At 42.2% G+C, this 20,182-nt stretch overlaps 1 protein-coding gene across 2 annotated transcripts in view; it reads right to left on the bottom strand.

The window, feature by feature from the left end:
- The window catches only part of ARHGEF12 (Rho guanine nucleotide exchange factor 12), a 3,716,336-nt gene that overhangs the window by 2,577,370 nt on the left and 1,118,784 nt on the right, over nt 1-20,182 (bottom strand). For both annotated transcript variants that reach the window (XM_044081016.1, XM_044081015.1), the window contains one exon: nt 19,996-20,106. In XM_044081016.1, coding sequence (XP_043936951.1) covers nt 19,996-20,106 — 111 coding nt within the window. The remainder of the gene's footprint in view (nt 1-19,995; nt 20,107-20,182) is intronic.

The raw sequence follows: 20,182 nt of genomic DNA, 5'->3' as shown, positions 1-20,182 counted from the left end.
CTGTGGGGAGTCTAGATGTTTCCTCTTACAAACACTCTTCCTGGGAACCTCATCAGTGGGAGCTTCTGGTGAGATCTTGGAAGAGCATGGGCCACCCAATGGGGCTTCCTGAGGCTCTGGGTCTCTACACCTGGCAAGGATCTGTGAAGCAGAAGCAGACACAGGCGCTTTAGGGGAGGAAGAAGCTGGACCTGAGGTTGAAGATGTCTTAGGAAACATAACTCTCCTCATGGCTTTGAAGGCACCTCTGCTCCAATACGAAGGGACCAACCGATCCGAGGAAACCGTCGATATCCCCTGCAACAGGACAGTGGGCTCCGAGCCAGAGGTAGGAGCTGAGTTCATCCGAGCCGAAGCCCCGAGAGGCAGAGTCAGAACAGACAAGTTGGTACGACTATCCTCCCTGGACCCAACCATAGAGTGTCGGTTCCTAGACTCCTCGATCGGCTCTGAGGACATCACAGTAAATAGAACCAGAGACACTGGAGCAGGCGTCTGCTCAGAAGGCTGCATAATCAACAAGTCTGGCTCCTCTGGCTCCGAAGGATCGGTATGGCTCGGGGGAGGAAGAGTAGCAGCTGGCAAAAGGATCTTCGGCTCCGAAGCCGCTTGGGTTGGAGCCAATAAATATTTAGAAATGGCCAGTGCCTGTAAAAGCTTCTGCACCACACGATCCACATCCAAATAGGAAAGGCTAATGGAAGACCGAGATGAATGGATTGAAGGTGGTACAGACTAACAATGGAGATTTTGGTATTTTGGATACCAGTTCCAAAACTGGGGACCGGCTCCAAAAAGATAAGACAGTTGGCGCAGAGACCTGTGGAGCCGATGTCGATGACTTTTTTGATTGTTTTGATTCAGTGGAAGACTTTGAGGACTTACTGGATCCAGCCTGGTCAATCAAAATCTCCTGGAAAGAAGGTTTCAGTAAACCCCTGTCAAGTTTCCTCTCTCTCTCCTGGAGAACCCTAGAAGAAAAGGAATGGCATATGGAGCAGGTTTCTTGCAAATGTAGTGTTCCTAAACAATAAACGCAGTTGACAGGACTGTCAATGACAGACATTTTCTGCCCACATTTAGGGTATTCTTAAACCCTGACTTAGGGTGTTTGTCCTTATCAGCCATTTGTAACAAGCACAATGATTAGGATGCTGACAAAAAATTAGATACGCCCAACAATTAAGATACAACAATAAGTCAAATACAGGCTAAATATAAATGACACAAGCCCTTCAAACTATGGCTAAAACGTCACACACAGGCACTATTTATCTAAGCAGAAAATATATCAAGTTGTGACAGAAAGTCACTATCTAAATGCAACCAAAGCTATATGCTACTGTTAACACACTAATAAACTTTAGCTCTAATAATTTTAAAGCTGCGACAAAAAGGTCACTAAGCACATACTCTATTAATTAACTAGTTCTAAGAAAAAAATGCAACAGAAGGTCACTATTTAAACAGTATTTAAACACTAGAATTTAATTAGGCCTAAGAAAAAAAACGAGGCCAAATATTAATCTATGAAAGAGGCACACCAAGGGAAGGGAAGGGAAACTACACAGAACTACAACTACTGTTTAAGAAGAAAATATCAATAATATTGAAAAATATAGACTAGTAAGATTTTTACTGGACTGAGCTTGGAAGAACCTCCAATCTGTTGCAGCAGCAAACTAGATCTGAGGTAACTGTAGGTGCATCATGGGACAGGGGACTTGACCTTTGTAGTAGGCCAACTTGGAGCAGAGGATCAGCTCCGAACCAAGCTTAAGCAAAATGAATGGAAAGGTTTCCCCAACTGGGTACTTCGCTTTTAGAAGTCTTCAAGTGTAGGAGCAAAGTCAATGATGTGATGTCATTTGTGGCTGAAAAGTTCAGAGGCCTGTGCGTGCAGGGCTGGTGTTAGCATTTTGGGGGCCCCCAGCAAATGTCAAGTTGTGGGCCCCCCCCCCAGGCACTTCCAGTACAAGTATCATCCTGTCAATGACACACCTCTTAAGAAACCTTTTATTTTGTGCTGCAGACTTTTGGGAGTAGTACGCACAGACAGACCTTAGCTACAAGCTGTTACATTACAACAGGCCTATATACTACACTTTGTTGACCTGTCTAACAAAGAGACACTTAACAGTTACTTGCATTTAGTTGCAACAATGATACATTACAACTATATGTCCAGGTCTAGATTTAAAAGAAAATGATGACTAGGCCTACTGTCAACTCCCCCCACATACCCTCCAGTCCTCTCCTCTGAACCCCCCCCCCCCTTTTGGGCTCCCATGCCATGCACATTACTTTTTTCTTCCATTTCTCACATTTTGCCTTACTGTCATCTTTTTCAAGAAGCCATAACTTTTGATATGCTCTGAAGTGCATTTGAAAGTTTTTTTTTTTTTTTTTTTTTTTTTACACAACCTTTTCATCCAATAATGGCTTGAACACAACTTATTATTAAGGAAAGAAATTCACTTTTGCGGTTCAGCTTTAGTTTTCTTTGCATCCTATCAGCACACCTTTCCTGACCAAGACAGCACAGTAATAACCATTTAGGAAATAACTCAATTAAGCTGGTGCCCCCAAAGGCATAGGAGTTATATATGTGCCCTGGGATGCATTTTAGAACATTTTCTCAGCATTTTACTCCAATGGTGACCTAAACAAAACTCATAAAAAAGAAAAGAATTTCAGCCTTATTTTTTCTTTCAAGGAAGACATAAGTTGTGCCCAAGGCTTAATGTTCAAAGCTGACAAAATAATAGCTCACAATTAATTAACAAGCCAGTTGTGAGAATACATAGGTCTTAACTGGGAATACTGCCTCCTTCCCTAACCCCCCCCCCCCACAAAAGATAGTCACTGCCTATACATCCCTCTGGTGTTAGACTAGGAAGACAGCAGAAGTTTAAATTGCCCTAGCCATATATTTCAAATGACTGCTGATATATGTATACATTAAGCATGCTTCCTCACCCCTAACCCTCAAAGTCAGCCCCATGTACATGTCCCTGATGTGTGACTGTGAGAATGATTTCTGTAATATATTCTAATTTGTTGCTCTTAGACAGTACACCACACTCTTACACAAGCTATAGTAACCTTCGTTTTACACCTCTGAGGTCTGTGAGAAAAGTAAATAAACAATGACCACACTGTCCACAGCTCAAACACAATCTATCATGTGCACACCTCTAAGGTTTGACTGTGATGAAAATTAAAGCTGTAATAACCACACAATCCCCAGACCCCATAACCTACAGCAGCTTTCTGTACACACACACATTTGAGCATTACTGGTTTTAGAATGGGCATGGTTGAAACCAGAGGCTATTTTCAGCTTTATCCTAAAAGGGTCATATCTCAGCATTGCTCAGGTTAAACAGCTCAATCAGAAAACTGAAACATTTTTTGTCCTCATTTTCTTCAACCAGCAATATCTTTTGTGTGGGGCCCCACAGAGTCAAGGATGATTAAAGGAACCCCCAGTATCCATTTATACAGTTTGGTGAGTGGGGGTCACCAGACTTCAAGAAGATCTAAGTGTCTGAATGTTCTGTGATATATCTTATGTCTTACTTTTGAAATATAATTACTTGTTAATCACATTTTTACTGATACCCAGAATAATTAATGTTTGTGTCCTGGCATTATTGGGTGCATGCACAGAAAAAAAATCAGTGATAGGTTTTACACACACACAAGCATAAGCCATAGCAGTCCTAGTTTTGTAGTTATTTCAGCAAACAGCAATATATTGTGCAACACTGGTATCGCCACACCAGATCAGTGAATGCTGTTTAGCAGTCGTCAAACAGCAGCAGGGGTAAGTCACTTATTTACCTCATTGAGGAGTAATGCGTACCTGTCACTTTCCCTGATTTCACAGACCTTCCCTGATTTTGTTCATACTTTTGCTTTCTCCTTTGCAAAAAGTTTGATTTGGTGGTAAACCATTCAGGATTACAAGCAGTCAATCAATCCAGATATCGGAGTTTTATACTACTTCTACAAAAATGTGTTGATGCAAAGGGTGTTATTCTACTAACTTTTTAAGTGCAATACAGTAATATTTAAAATGTAGTCCTGATTCTGAGCCTTTATTCTATTATTTTTGGGATTGCACTGAATTCTTAAGCAATGAAATTGAGAGTTGTACTATCTGGTGTTATGCTTGTATTTATAAAACTCCCTGAAACAGAAAATCATCCCTGATGATCATAAGTATCAGCTCTTCTTAAAATCCAAAATTTGCACAGAGATAAGTCACTCTGGGCTGCTGATCTCCCCAGTGCTTACCTTGGTCATGTTCATTATCAGCTTCATCCTAATAGGGTCATATCACAACCCTGTCCAGGTTAAAAAGCATAATTAGTAAATTACAATGTTTTTCTTCCTCATTCTTCCCCAACCAGCAGCAGCTTTTGTGGGGCCCCCACACAGTAAAGGATGACTAAGGGGGGCCTCCTCCAGCCACAGATATAGCAGGGACCTAAAGCTGGCTATGTAGCTATTTTTAGTGGAGAAAATGTTCAACAGCAGGATTTAACTAAGCCAGGGACACTATGTGGTAAAATATTTAATGGAATTCTGATGCCTGCTACTTGACAAAACACTTACTACAACCAGAAATATCTCTGAATTTCAAAGTAGGTATAAATAACAGTTATTATCCATGTAGTTTCTTAAGTATACAAGAATGCTGTACTAGCTTTTGTTGGTTTGACAAACATGTAACAAAATATCAGGATAAGATAACTTGCTGTGGTTGGGGGCCCCCAGCGACCACAGGGTTCGCTGGTGCCTAAAGCTGGCTATGTGGCCAAGTAAATACATTCTCAGACCCAGTCACAGTGAAGAAAAAAACTGCATAAACCAATAAATGAGAGAAGATAACACAGAGGCATGTGCATCAGGAGAAGCAGCAGCAGAAATGGGGGTGGAGGAGACAGACAGACTGGAACAGAAGACACAGCAGAAACTTTTTATTGACTTTTAAAAGAAAACACAAATAAAAGTTTGTTATCCAAGAAGTGAGAAGAAAGGCAGAGAAAGGAGAGCTTAAGGAAATGGAGTAAAGGAGGTTCAGTTTAAAAAAGGACAGAATAAACAAAAGACTAACTTCCTGTAAAGTAGAATAATAATTGCAAAATAATCTGATATGAAAGGGGTTCTGGGGAAAAGAATGGACTGAATTATATATAGATGGTAGGAAACTTAACATATGCTTTTATGTTTTGAATAACTTGAAACACAACTGAGACTGGACTATACTGTAAACCATGAGGCTTCTCAGCTGAACAAATCCTACAAACTAGTACGAGATGCTCTACAGCGCTGATTCACTGCATAAATCTTAAGAAAAGTCAGAAAAGGAGGAGGAGGAGGGAATGCAAGTAAGAAAAATAATAGGATTGAGATCAAATGTGTTTAAACTGTTAGTCTAGCATTAATGTAAAAGCCAGGGCTTACAGCCAAACAGACATGGAGTACGGGACAGGCTAGGAAAGAGAAGACAAGTAGTAGTTTACAATTCCCCTACAAAAGCAAGTCAACATGGTACCGTTTAATACCTATATAATAGGCTATACAGGAAGAAAAACTAATAAAGGCAACAAAACTATCAGGAGTCCCAAAGCATAGATACTAGGCAACAGGTCAAGAGAATCAGAGAAAAGATGTTTAATTTCTTCAATATGGACCCCCTATGATAAGTGTTAAGGAATGTGGAAACATCAAACACAGAAGTAATAGAACTACGCAGAAATGAGGGGAGGAAAGAAGACAGTCATGGGAAGACAGGAAGTAGATGACACCTACTGGAATACATTAAAATACAATATTTGGCCTAGCCTTGAAGGGAAAACTACAGGGAGATAGGAGGTTAAAACTGCAAAAGGAAATGTGAAATAAAGCAAAGGAATATGGTCAAAAAGCACAAAAAGTGATGTAGGGAGAAAGCTGGGGAAGTGGTATGCATACTCCTATATGCAATGGAATGTAGCAACTGTTAGTGACCCAGAAGTAGGGGAGGATAGAGCCATAGCAGTACGAAGAGCCAGAAAGGCTTAGCTGGAGAGGTCAAGAATGTAACTATGACTACAGTTAATCGAAAGGAATGATGAAAACAAAAGTTACGTCCTCTCCATAAAGAATAGTTGTGTAAAATCTTACCAAAACCATAAATGTCCTTTTCCATGTTGCAGTATTCCTACTGTGGGATTTCTTGCCTCAGGCGACCCGACGTCAGCTCTTATACAAAAGCTTAAGCCTGGTTGCTGTAGGTGCATGGGATGTCACACATAGGGCCATAAACCAGGGACCTTAAATGTGACGTCTGCATGCACAGATGTCAGAACCTGAAGGCCAGACAGTCCCAAAGAGTAATAAGTGATTGTCAGCCAGAGGTGTCAAGTGTCACATGCTGGCTAGTTGCCTTTGGTGGAGGGTAGAGCTTTCTAGTAGCCAAGAGCTAGGTCCATAGTCCAAACTTAATTCAGGGGGAAGGTGGGAGGGATGGAATACCGCAACATGGAAGAGAAGGACATCTATGGTTATGGTAAGATTTTACACAACTATTCTATGTCCTTTTATTCCTATGTTGCAGTATTCCAACTGTGGGAGAGTACCACAGCTAGTTAGATGGAAGGGTGGAGGTAAGAAGTGGATGATTCCAGAAACCCCTGCAGGAGTGCTCTAGCAAAGCCTGCCCTGGCTCTCGAGACTTGATCTAGTTTGCAGTGTCTGGTGAAAGTGTGAATAGTGGACCAGGTGGCAGCTGCCATAATGGAAGCTGTGTGCAGTCCTTTGCAGAAGGCTTTGGAAGCTGCTGTACCTCTGGTGGAATGAGCTCTCACCCCATGGGACAAGTGTTTCCCATGGTGTGGGTAGCAGAAGGAAATTGATTTTTTGATCCAACCTGAAATAGTTTGCTTGGAAACTGCCTTGCCCATAGCCCTGGGTTGGAAGGAGACAAATAGTTGGTCAGATTTTCTGAAGAATTTAGTTTTGTCTAGGTAGAATCTCAGTTGTCTGTGTACATCCAGGGAATGGAGAATAACCTCACTATTATTAATTGGAGAGGGGAAGAAGGTAGGCAGGTGAACAGATTGATTTAAGGACAGTTCGTTTGCCACTTTAGGCATGAAGGGTTAGTGCGTAAGGTCACCCTGTACCTGTGGAAGATGGGGGGGGGGGGTTGACGAGAACCTGCAACTCTGACACTCTCCTAGCAGAAGTGATGGCCACCAACACTACAGTCTTATATGTACACACTTGTAAAGTAGCATTGCTAACCAGCAGAAAGGGGGCAAGTGTTCGTTTTTCCAAGACAATGTTTAGGTCCCAGGGTGGCAGGATGGGTTTTCTAGGTGGTCTGATGTTTAATCTATCAGGAAAAGTTTAATCTAGCCTGGACAGTAAAGGGGAATCTAGAAGCATGCAGGTAGAAATGGCTGAAAGGTGCACTTTCACTGAGGAGTAAGAAAGGCCATCCTTAAGTTCACATACCATGCAAGGACTAGGGAAGGGTTTGCTTGGCTGGGGTCCCTGTACTTATGTAGGCACCATTTGGAGAATCTCTCCCATTTTGTTAAGTATAATTTTCTAGTTGCAGGTTTCCTGGCCTCCCTCAGGACTGAAAGCACGTCCTCTGAGTAGTAGTGTCTAAAAGGGATTACAAGTTTATCACCCAGAGTGTTATTGTTAACATCTGTAGGTGAGCATGGATTAGGGTTCCCTTTTGTTGTGTGAGAAGGTCCACCTTGTGGGGTAACTTTTGGCGATTGCCCTTGGCTTGTGAGTGAAGTAGGGGGAACCAGTGCTGCCTTGGCCAGCAGGGGGTCACCAGCAAGATTTTTGGTTTGTCCTTCCTGATTTTCAGTAGGACCTTTTGGATTAGAGTGAAGGGGGGGGTGTAAAGAAACCATTTCCAAGGAATGCTGAAGGCATCTACTCTCCAGGCTAGTGGGGAGTGATCCTTGGTGCAGAAATTGCACAACTGTCTGTTCTGGGGGGGAAGCAAACAGATCCACTTGAGGAGTGCCCCATTGGTGCACAATGTCTAGAAAGGTTTCCCTGTTCAACATTCACTCGTGCTGTAGAGAAGATGTTCTGCTGAGATCATCTGCCTGTTTGTGGTCCTGAGAGGGGATGTAGGAGGCCTGCAGGGACAAGTTGTGCCTGAAGGCGAGGTCTCAAATTTGTAGTTATTCTGCAAAGGGGGTAGGCTTTGGTCCCTCGTTTGTTGAGGTACCACACAACTGTAGTGTCTGTAAATATTAGAAAGGGGCCCGGGTGGAGAGTAGGAAGAAAAGCCTCCAGGACAAGAACAACTGCAGTCATCTCCCTGACATTGATATGTTTCTTTTGAAGGGCAGGAGTCCATGTTTCCTGAACTATGAAACACTTGCAGGTGGCTCCCTACCCCTAGGTCTGATGCATCTGTGTGCATGAACTGGGTTGGGGAGGGCATTTGGAGTGGTAATCCCGGCTTGTGACGGATTTGTAGAATCCACCACCTTACTTCTGATTTGAGGCAGGGCAGAAAAGGAATTTGCTTCTCCAGTGTGTGTAGGTGTTGTGACCACATGTTCTTGAGGTACCACTGGAACTTCCGCATGTGGATTCTTGCCAAGGGAAGCATAGGAATGGTGGTTGTCATAAGCCCCAGGAATTGCAGGAATTGTCTTGCATAAATCTGGGGTTCCAGTAAAGGGTTTTGAAAGTGAGTGGAGAGGGAGTGGACCTTTTTCTGGGGAAGAAAGGCCCACATCAGATCTGTCCCGATTCTGCAGCCCAGAAAGATTTTGTCTTGTTGAGGGAGCAAGGAGGATTTGTTTATATTGAGGGTGAGGCCCTGGTTTTGAATAAGGGTGGTGGGTGAACCTAAGGTTGTCTTTGAGAAGGGTTTCTGTCTCTGCTAGAAGGAGAATGTCATCTAGGTAGGGACAGAGTTGGATACCTTGGGTCCTGCAGTAAGCAATGGCTGGGGCTAGGCATTTTGTGAATACTGTGTGTGCAATAGACAAACAGAACGGCAAGGCTGTAAACTGAAAATGAGAGCAGGGTCCAGAAAAATTTAAGAATTTTCTGTTGGAGGGCTTTATGGGGATTATGGAGGTAAGCCTCCTTTAGATCCAGTGTGGCCATAAAAGACTGGACTGGGAGAAGGGTTGGAAGGGAAAGCATTTTAAATGATGAAACTTTTAGGAATTGGTTCAGGAAGGACAGATCCGGTACAAGTCTCCAAGGGCCATCCTTTTTGGGGACCAGAAAAAGTCTTGAGTAAAACACTTTTCTTTCCTGACCTGTATAAAAGGGCTCTATTGTTCCTAGTTTTTGGAGGTCTTGAAGAATTTGTGGCAGGAGGTGGGTTTTATTTTTTATTTTTTTTTTGGGGGGGGGGGGGCTTGGGATGGGCTTTTCCCTCCAAGAAAGGAAGTATTAGTTTTGAATGATAGTCAGTACCCATTGGTTTGCAGTGATGGTTTTCCAAAATGGTAAACAGTGGGTTAGGCAGGCTGACAAATGCAGATGGGCAAGGCAGTCACGCATCGTTGGGTGCATTTCTATCCTGAAATGGCGGTTTAGGAGTTAGTTGGGAGGTAACAGGTCTGGCGTATGTTTGCCTTCTGGTTCCTCTCCTGTGCCTGGTGGAGGAGGGGGTGCCAGGGGAAGGAGCTCTCCTGACAAATCAAGTTTTAGCATGGTACTTCCTGTAATACTTAGGAATAGGGGACACAAGCAAATGCCTGATGTCCTGCAGTTCTTTGCTTTTCTCCTGCAGATCTTTAAAAAGTTCTGCAGATTGTTTTCCAAACAAAAGGTTATGGTTTTAATGGGGCATCCATAATTTTAGTTCTGAAGTCTTCAGGAAGAGGTTGTAGGCAAAGCCAATAATATCTGTGGAGGACAGAAGCTGCTGACCTAGCAGAGGCTTCTGCTGCATCACACCTGTACCTAATGGAATGTCTGGCTACCTGTGAAGCCAGAGACAGTTTAGATGTTAGGTCTGATTTAACAGGGCAGTCAGGTGCGGCAGCCAGGAGATTGCTTGTTAGACAAGGTCCAGGGCATATTTTACCATGCGTGTCTGGCAATTAATAGCACGGAAGGCCAGGGTGGAAGAGGTGTGTACTTTTTTCCCCAATCCTGTCCATGCTTTTGCTCTCTTTATCAGTAGGCAAAAGAGATGCAGAGGGAATAAGTCTGGATTGCTTGTCTGGGGAGACAGCAGTAACTGCAGGGTCTGCCAGGGGATGTTTACTAAGAACATTTGCTCATCAGGTACCTTATAAAATTTGTCTGGTCTTTTAGGTGCAGGTGGTTGAGCATCAGGATTTTTGGATGCAGATGTAAAAGTATCCAGACAGGCAGGTAAGACAGGTGGGATGGCTGATGGGGAGGGTGACTCCACTTGAAGGAGTTCAAAATACCTCCTCTGGGTGTCAAATCATCTAGATAGTGTCCTACTTAAAGTACTCTTTCATCTCAGTTATAGTTTCACCAAAGGTAATGTCCTCTGGTGGGGAGCCGCCTTCAATGGATTCCTCATCTGGTGAATAGTATTCTAAGAGAGGGGCAATCTGGGATGCATAACAAATCGACTTTTCAGAAGAACAGTAGTAAGGTTCTAGTCCCTCCTCTCCCTTCTTGGGTAGTCTGCAAGGGGAGAGAAATGGCAGAGGCAGGCCTAGGGCTGAGGACAGGTACAGTGGAGGGATAACAGCCTGAGGGCCAAAAAAGGCCTGAATCAGGGAGTTAGTGAATGTTTGCCAATCAAACTCCTTCAGGGGTAGGAGTCAAATGCTTAGTTGCTTGTTTTTGCTTGCAGGCATTGGTCTGGGAGAAGGCCTAGGCTCAGAAGCCAGAGTCTCAGGAATTGGCATCTCTGAAGGTCATCTGACCGATTCTGGTTCCCCCTCGACCTCAGTAGGTACCAACGTCTGGGCTATCTCCATGGACATGCAGGCCATTATTTCTGAAGTGGCTTCCTCGGTGGGAGCCGAAGTAGTCGGTTCTGTTGGATGTCCCTCAACTCCTAAATCGGAAGCTGGCGGGACATCCGATGGCAGAGAGGCAACAGGAGGAGGCCTGGAAACTTTGGCTTCTTTCCGCAGTGGTTCAGTTGGAGCAGCCGATTTGGGATTCATCCTAAGCACAAGCTTTTTGAGATGCAGGCTCTCTAAATATAAGTTTAAGGCAGCGGAGGGTCTTCAGTTCAAAAGATTGGCAAATGGAACAAGCAGCAAGATCATGTTCTTCAAAAGACAAAAAAGCAACAGTCGTGCGTATCTTTATGTGATATCTGATGCCTGCAATGGCATTTGCCCTTCTTAGCGGACATCGGCTAATACTAAATACAGCTAACCAAGATCAGCTCCGAACCCATATGTACGAATGAATGGCGAGATAGAACATCAGCAGTTTTAAACTCAGAGCTCTTGTAACCCAGCAAAATTGTGAATCTTCACTCATGCTGGTTTATGGTCCTACGTGCAACTTCCCATGCACCTACAGCAACCAGGCTGAAGCTTTTGTATAGGACCTAACAGTGCCTCGCCTGAGGCAGGAAATCCCACAGTAAGAATACTGGAACATAGGAATAGAAGGACATCAATAGACCTGTGTTGCCCATATTCATTCTTCCTCAACTGATGAGTTTAGGATCCAACCTCATATGTGGCTCAGCCACTTCATTTGATTCATGGAGCCAACTCTTGAGCTCCTTTACCCATAATGCCCCACCAACCTAACATACCTCAGATCGAGTTTGCTGCCTCCATAAACAATAGTTTATTCTATGCAGACTACTTGGAAAAGAAACAGCAGAGATAAAACTGGAGCTCAAACAAGGAACAGAGTTTCCAAAAAAAAATCCCTTAGGTGACCTCCATGAAGAAGGAGAAGGGGGTTAAGGAGGGTGGGCAGTTGAAGAATGAAAACTGATTACACAGATCCATTGTTATGACAAGTATATAAAACTTTTGTATCTGATTTAGTCACTTTCAATCATTCCTCAGCTGATGGGACAGAGTCCCCAGACAGATGAATTTTGGGCTGTTCTCAAGGAAGGATATTTCAGAGCACTCAGAAACAAAGGTAACTCTGTTCCTAGAAATCACACCTAACTTGTAATGAGCAATAAAGGAATGAGTAGTGGACTAAGTGACAGCTGCATAGATGTCACCTATCAAAGCTCTTGACCAAAAGGCTGAAGAGGTCACAACAGACCTCACTGAATGTGCTCTTGGTGGCTTAAGAAAAGACAAACCTTTCTGTTTGTAAGACAAAGAATATGCAATCACTCAACAATTTGGCTAAAGTAACTTTGGAAACTGCCATACCGAATCTGTCATTAGAAAAGTATACAATTAGTCTGATTTTCTGAAATATTTGGTTCGGTGAAGATAAAATTGAAGTCACCTTTGTAAATCTAAGAGATGCAGCACATATTCACCCTTATTGCAAAACTTTGGGAAGAAAATTGGGGGTTGATGACCTAAATAATGCTAGACTCAGAGCAATTTAGTTAAAAAAGATGGATTCGTATGTAAAGACACACTGCCCTTATGAAAGGCCAGGTATGGAGGCTTGGAAGAAAGGGCCTCGAGTTCAGATACTCACTTAGCTGACGTAATGGCAACTAAGAAAAGGGTCTTCCAGGACAAAAAGTTTAGGTGTGATTTCTCAGAGAGTTCAAAAGGACTAAGTCAAACTTCAAAGTAAAATAGGTAGGTCCCAAGGAGGAATAGGATCCTTGACTGGAAACGTAAGTAAAAAGATACCCTTCAGAAATGTTTTGCACAATTTAGAAGCATCTAGCCCCTTTTGGAAGGATGCTAAAAAAAAAAAATCTAGGACTGCAGAAGTTGGGGCAGAAAAGGGGTCCATATCTCTTTTTAGGGCCCAAATTAAAAACCTCTTCCATTTACATTTGTACGCTCTCCTAGTGGAAGCCTTTTGAGAGGCTAAAAGGATGTGTCTAATTGAGGAAAACAGCCTGTGCTGTCTAGCTATCACTGGAATTGAAGAAACCATGTGGTTGGCTTGAGACCTAATATTTCCAGATGAACTACCCCTGTAGGATACGACAGGAGATCTGGACAGGGGGTCCAGTATCCAGGGTGGATACAGAAGATGAGGCCACAGAAAGAGAAACCAGATTTGATGAGGCCAAAAGGGTGCAATGAGGATTATTGCCCTTTAACAGGTAGGCTTTCTACAAGAACTTGGGAAGTAGAGGTAATGGGGATAAGCATAAAGGAGACCGGGGGCCAATTGTGGACTACAGCATCTCTCAGTGACTCCCACAGAGGAGGGATCAGGGCAAAGAAACAGTTGCATTTGTTGTTGAGGAGAGGGAGCAAAAAGACAGCAACATGGCTGGCCTCATCAACAATTTCACACTTTTGACATTTTGATACCACTCATGAGGCATTAGAAAGGACCTGTATAGTCTGTTTGCAAGCACAATGGATTTCCTCAGTATACGTGTTGCAATGAGAAAACGTCTGGAAGACATCACCCACTGCCATACACACAGTGCCTAGTGACAAAGAGGATAGAACTTGGTTCCTCTGTTTGTTGACGTACCAGACCACAGACATATTTGTTGGACTGAATCACAACTGTTCTGGAGGGAACAGCCTTCTTGGAATGCTTGCACCTCTAGGAGGACATCTTTCACCTCCAGGACACTGATATGAGAGTTGGCCTCTTCAGGGGACCATATGCCTTGTCTGCCCTTCCCAAGAAATGCCCCCCAACCCCAGATGGGAGGATTCCATGGTCAGTGTGGCCACTGGGAGAAGTAAAATCAAAGGACAACCCTGAGAAACTTCATTCAAATGGATCCATCACAAATTTGTGTGATCCTGAGTGGATCCGTTCAAATGAAGTTTCTCATTAGAAAGCATAAAGGCTGTTGAAGAATAGATCATTGAACTGATAAGGTTCACTGTAGATTTCACCTATGATATCTAGCTAAAGGAACTAGAGTGATCACTGCTGCTACTGACCTAGAGCTTGTAAAACTAGTCATCCTGCTGGGGACGAGTACAAGATCACTTCCTTCACCTGGGATCTGAGGGTTTGCACTCTTGCAGGTAGAAAAAGTATCTGATTGATGATTTCAAGATCAGCCCCTATGAATTCCAAGGTCTGTGCAGGAATGAGACATGATTTGTTTTAGTGGACTTTAATGCCCTGACAGTGACACAACTGGAGCAAATAGTCCCTTGCTTGTAGAAGTAGATGCCTGGGCACAGCAGTCAGGAGCCAGTCATCTAGAAACACCTGGAATCCTAGCAGTCTTAGCTGAGCTGCTACCACTGCCAATCCATTTGGTAACCCCTATGGGGGCTGTGGTGAGACCACAGGGCAGTGCTTTGAACTGGTAATGACAGTCTTCCCAGCCAGAAGCACAGATATCGTCTGGAGCTCCTTGTTCATTTTGACGTGATAGTACACATCTTGAAACTATCACACACATCCAATCTTCCTTTCATAACAGTGGCAGAACTGACTAAACCATGACCACCCGGATTTTTGAGTAGCTTACCTATCAATTTAGTTTGCTGAAATTCACAATGGGTCTCACGTCCCCTGCTTTCTTTGGCACTAAAAAGAACCTTAAATAAATTCTGGATCCTATCTGGTCTGGGGGAACATTTTGGATGACTTTTTTTTTTTTTTTTTATATAGAGTACCCTCATCCTTTTGATTGGGTGGAACATCGGGGAACTGCCTCATTTTATGCAAAAAATTTGAAAAACATGTCATGGAATACTATTAAAACACAAAAAATATACAGAAAATGGAAGCTCTTCTCCAAATGAAACTTATTTCCCAGCAAAAGAACAGCACCAAACCAAATGACAAGTTTCCAAAGCTTTAGAGGAGTATATTTTACAGCAGCAGTAAAGTTCTGAAGGGCTTGGCACCCAAACTTGTCATTCAGCTCAGACTGATCTATTTGGCAGTTTGGGTGTGTGGAAGGTGACTTGAAAGCTTTGGTAGCAGGTTGGTTGTTATATAAACCCTATAACTAAGGCTACTGTAGCAACGACTAATATGATGGACATTATCACATAACTAGGCCTTTAGCTAAAAAACATGGTATAAGAAACAGAGGTAATATACGGAAGGTACTGAGTAAAATTAAAAATCAAAAATAAAAGTTGGATATGGATCAGAAGGTACAAGTAATGGTTATTTGTACTATCAAAATTCTTATACCCAGGACTTGTGTTTTGGAATAACCCAAAAGAAACCTACATTAAAAAAAAAAAAAGTAAAACAGCAAAGTTTTTTATTTGAGAAGGTGATGCACCAAGGTTGACATGAGGAGTAATAATGTTATCCAAAGGGGGGGGGGGGGGGGGAGAGAGATAGGTGAGTTGGAATTCTTGGAGAAGTAATTATCTGAAGATCTGCCAACTAGCAAACATATTACAATTAATGGTGGACATAGCTAACTAGGTGAAGTGGAAAAGCATGATCTGAGATGAAACTGCATTTAAAGAAAGGGACAGATCTGTAGGAATAATGCTAGGAATATCCAAATGAGCAAAACCAAAAAACACAGATGAAAAAAGGGAGAAAACTAAGTGGATGTTCAAGATTAAATGGTACACAGGAAAGATCTAATAGTACCCACAGCAGGAATAAGGGAAGACAGGGAGAATAAAAATTATTCTGGAGATGGAAAAGGAGAGGGACACAAGTTAAATCCCGGGCACAGGTCTAAGGAAGGGGTGCCTTAAAACATGGGCGTAACTACAGGAATAATTTGAAATACCCGGAAAAATGGAATGGGAATGTCAAGGTGTAGCAACAAGGTGGGACAGTATGAGAAAAAAAAAAAAACAATGGATAACTGGTAGGGCACCACCACAAGTAAGAGAAAAAAAAACAACATGCACCCAATGCCAGGTCTGAGGCACCTTTGTAAAGTCCCTGGCAAGGGCAGATAGCCAGAGAGGGCACTCAAATTGAGTGACATCTGGTTGATCCACCAAAATAATTTTGTCCTGGTGAAGGAGAAGGGAAGAACTAGGAAGTTAAGACTGTGGTAATGTGTCCAAACAAACTTGAGATGCACTGAATCTTACTCGTGGAGTCTGACAATGAATTGCTGGGACAGTGGCAGCCATATACCCCAGAGCTCTCAACAACTCTCCTGCTGTCAGTTCTAGGGTAAGAAGGGGCTGCAGGTAATCCATTAGGAACTGCACTATATCTTAAGGAAGAACTTCTGTCATTGATATATTACTGAACCCGTACCCTACAAAGACCAGGTCCATGAATGGAAACAGTATGAACTTTTTAGAGATCACGGTGAAAAATGTCTATGGCAAAATTGAGGTCTGCCATAAGCATGTCTCTTGATGAAACATGAAGGTCATTCAGATACGGAAAATATGAATTCCATAAAGCATGCAGAATGCAATAAGAGTATTGCACTTTATGAATACTATTGGGGCAGTGGAAAGATCAAAGGGCAAAGCAGAAAATTGAAAGTGAAATTATAAGGCACAAAAACTTAATTTCACGTGATCTGAATGAATATGCAGATACATCTTCTGTATATCCAGATTCATAAGGAAAGCCTAGGGGAAAGATCAATGGAGGAAGACATTAGAGGGTTAACATTTTTAATTTTGGTACCATTAAGGAGGTGTTGAGAATAGACAAATCCAGAATGGGTCCTCCACTTCCCTTCCTTTTTGGGAACTAGAGAGAGACTCCAGTAAAACCCATTCTTCTGAAACTGTGAAGGGCTCATCTCTATGGCTCCCTGAGAAAACAGCTCTTGCAGAATAAGGGCGATCAGACAAATTTGATTAGAGAAAAGCTAAGGAATGCCTAAGTTGACAGCAGGAATGAACCAAGACATCCTGTATCCCTTCCCGTATGTTGGGATGGACCCATTTGTTTAGTTATTGATTCCCAACAGGAATGAAAAGTTTCTTGACAAAGATAGAGAGGGGACTGGCCAAGGTGTTATGGGAATGGGGGCAAGGGAGGATAGTCATAAGGATGTTGGCTTGTCAGGAAAGAAGAATACTGATCCTTTGAAATCCTGCTTTGACTTGTCCTGAAATTTTTTTTCTCTTTTAAGAGTGCGTCTGTTCCTTAGAAAAAAGGGACCAGCCTTGCAAAGAAATTTACTCAAAACTGGGAAAGGAAGATTTGTTCAAATTCCCACATAATCTTGCCTTTCTCCTGTAAATTCTTAAAATCTCAGTTACAGTGGGACAAAAAGGATTTTCTCTATCCAGAGGGGTGTATAAAAGTTTGGATTTTGCATCCCCTGGGCAGGGACTGTAACCTCAGCCAAGAGAATCTTCTCAAAACAGAGGCAGTAGCTGCTGCTCTGAAAGATGTGTCAACTGTATCATAACTGCATTTAATTGAATGTCTGGCCACTTGAGTGGTTGACTTTAGAACACAAAGTGCTGAAGCTACAGTGTTTGAATTTGACAAATCAGAAAGAAGCTTGTTCTCATTTCCAAATAGATAAAAGATACCTGATCATACCAGTCTGATAAGCAAAGGCACAGAAAGAAAGTGTAGCAGATGTGTAAACCTTTTTAACCATATCCATCCTCTGCTATCATTATCACTGGGCAAAGCATTAGAAGAGGGCAACAGCTTAGTGGGTTTTCAGACTCAAGACAACTGCAGCAGGGTCAGATGAAGGATTTTTGTAGATAAACTTATGGGAATCAAGGTATGGCATTAACAGTTAAGGTGTTTACCTCACAGACACAAGGTATGGGGTAGATTCTCAACTTAGAAAGAGAAAATGGCTAGGATTAAGATGGCCCACAAGGGCAACTAAGCCTTGTACTTCCCTATAAACCTTACAGAATCAATTTTTTTTTTGGAAACAAGAGGATGTGATTCTAGATTAAGGGAAGCAGTGGCAAAGGTACCTTGCAATATTCCCAAAATCTGAGAAACGACCAGTGGTTTTGGGACTCCCATATATAAAAGGTCATACCACCTCCTTTGTACCTCTGACATATGCTTACATTGCAACTGAAAATGCAGCATCAGTTTTAAGACTGTGTCACTAAAACAGTTCCTCTAAGTGAGGATCAGGAAACTGTGTCATCTTCAGATCTAAAATTCACATGTGAATGAATCTGGAAAGACTAGGCTGAAGAATTTACAGAGTAACAGCTGTCATCTCTACACCTGTTTTGACAAAAAAGAGAATAAGAGAATCGAGGGAGTATAAGGGACAAAAGTTTAAAAAGCCCTTGGTGAAAAAAATCATACCACTCTAGCTGAGGGTTTTTAATAACAGGAGTAGACAGACAGGTATGCTTGGCCTTCTGCTTTTTGCAGAGATATCAGCTTGCACAAAATGGGGAGCCTATGACCCTCAAAAAACTTTGATAATGGCACCAGGGAAGGTCTGCCAACACTAGAATTTGAGGAATACCCTCAGGTCCCACATGGAAATGATCAGCTGTGAATGCACTTTCCCAGCCAAGGTGGCCATCTGACCAGTCAGGATGGATGAGTGAAGAGTCTGTACCTTATCAGTCTCTGACACAGCTGTAGCACCAGGAGCAACCAATAAACTTGGATGGCCTTGGGACTCATCAAGAGGCACAGTGGAGACACCAGGTCTGACTGGACAGTAGACGCTACAGCTTCAACTTCTTTAGCTTCTTTTACAGCTGCAGGAGGATTTCAGACTGGGAAGCTTTAGAAGCCATTCTCTCCTGTGAGAGTTCTTTTAACCTTTGGTTTTCAAAATAAATGTTCAAAGACAAACTACTCCCAAGAATCTTAGGGACAAAGACTGATAAAAATGAACACCCCTTGTAAATTATGGTTGGATCCTAGACAAAATAAGCAATTAACATGACTGCTGTTATAAGGAATTTGCCACTCAGAGGAAGGATCCCCAACAGGGATACTTATCTGAACAAAGCATTCAAAACTGGCACAGGTTCATTATTCTGGTTGGTGGCAAGTAAGCTCTGAGCTTGTCTGCATCCTTGTGCCCTTGATGTACCTCCTAGATCTCACACACCTGGGACATAAATCGGATGCATGGTGCCTATTCTTTAGTATGCTGGCTGGACATATTGCACCCACTGTTTGGAATGGTGGCTGGACAAAACACCCAGTCTTTGGTATGCTGGCCAGACGTACAGTTATGCTTGGCAGGATATCCCATTTAATACTAATACTGCAACAGTGATCAAAAGGACATCAAGTTATCTGGGCTGTGCTGCAAATAATCTATTGTGATCTGTGTACTACCCTGGTAAACAAACTAATTAATTAAATAAATAAATAGTAATTTGCCTGAAGATCTACAAATAAAAAAGAAAATAAGAAATGAACTAGTGGAAGTCACTACACAGATGAAATCTACTGCAGTCTGAATGAGAGATGTGAATCACTAATACTGGCAATAAGAAATGAAGAAAGCTCTGAAAGTAAATGGCACACGTCTGTAATGCAACAGCTTCCAAAGTGTGGTAAATCAGTGTGAGTAGAGACAAAAGGACTGCTGCTAAAAAATGCTGCCCAAGATAAAGCAAATAAGGTAAAGTAAAACCTCAAACATTATGATTTTCTGTTAAAATGGCCTTCTGGATGAAGATCACAACAGTACATGTACTAGAATCAACTATGGAAACACAGAAATCTAGCTAGAATGTAATGCTCTACAACTACCTGCTTACATTTTGCACTTCTCTGTCCAACAAAAACAGTATCCAAGATATTCTCCTGTGGTATAAAAAAAACATTGTCAAACTACAGCACTCTCAGTTCTTCAGACTGGACCATTAACATGATGCAGCACCAACATATAGAGAGGTTTGATTACTTTATTACAGGTTATTTTTTGCACTTCCAAGCGCAATTTAGAAAATTATTTTTAAACACAGTACAACTTGGCTAAATAAATACTACTCAATGTAGCTTATTTTTACCTCTTTCTGTTATATTTCTTACCAGGGGTGCTGGATCAAACTGTGATACCACATGATGCAAAAAGACAGCTAAGTGAGCTGGCCGACATTTCAGCATTTCCAGATTCTGAAAGCAGCTACACTGGCCATTTAACTGTCAAAATAAATATGAAGTTAGTTGTTTACAGACCCAGAATATTTCTTGATTCAAGGCCTAAAACAGCAAATAT

The sequence above is a fragment of the Protopterus annectens genome, chromosome 8.part0 (genome assembly GCF_019279795.1).
Source record: "Protopterus annectens isolate FY-2018-M chromosome 8.part0, PAN1.0, whole genome shotgun sequence".
Classification (NCBI taxonomy): domain Eukaryota; kingdom Metazoa; phylum Chordata; order Ceratodontiformes; family Protopteridae; genus Protopterus; species Protopterus annectens.
This window is presented reverse-complemented; position numbering and strand designations above follow the sequence as displayed.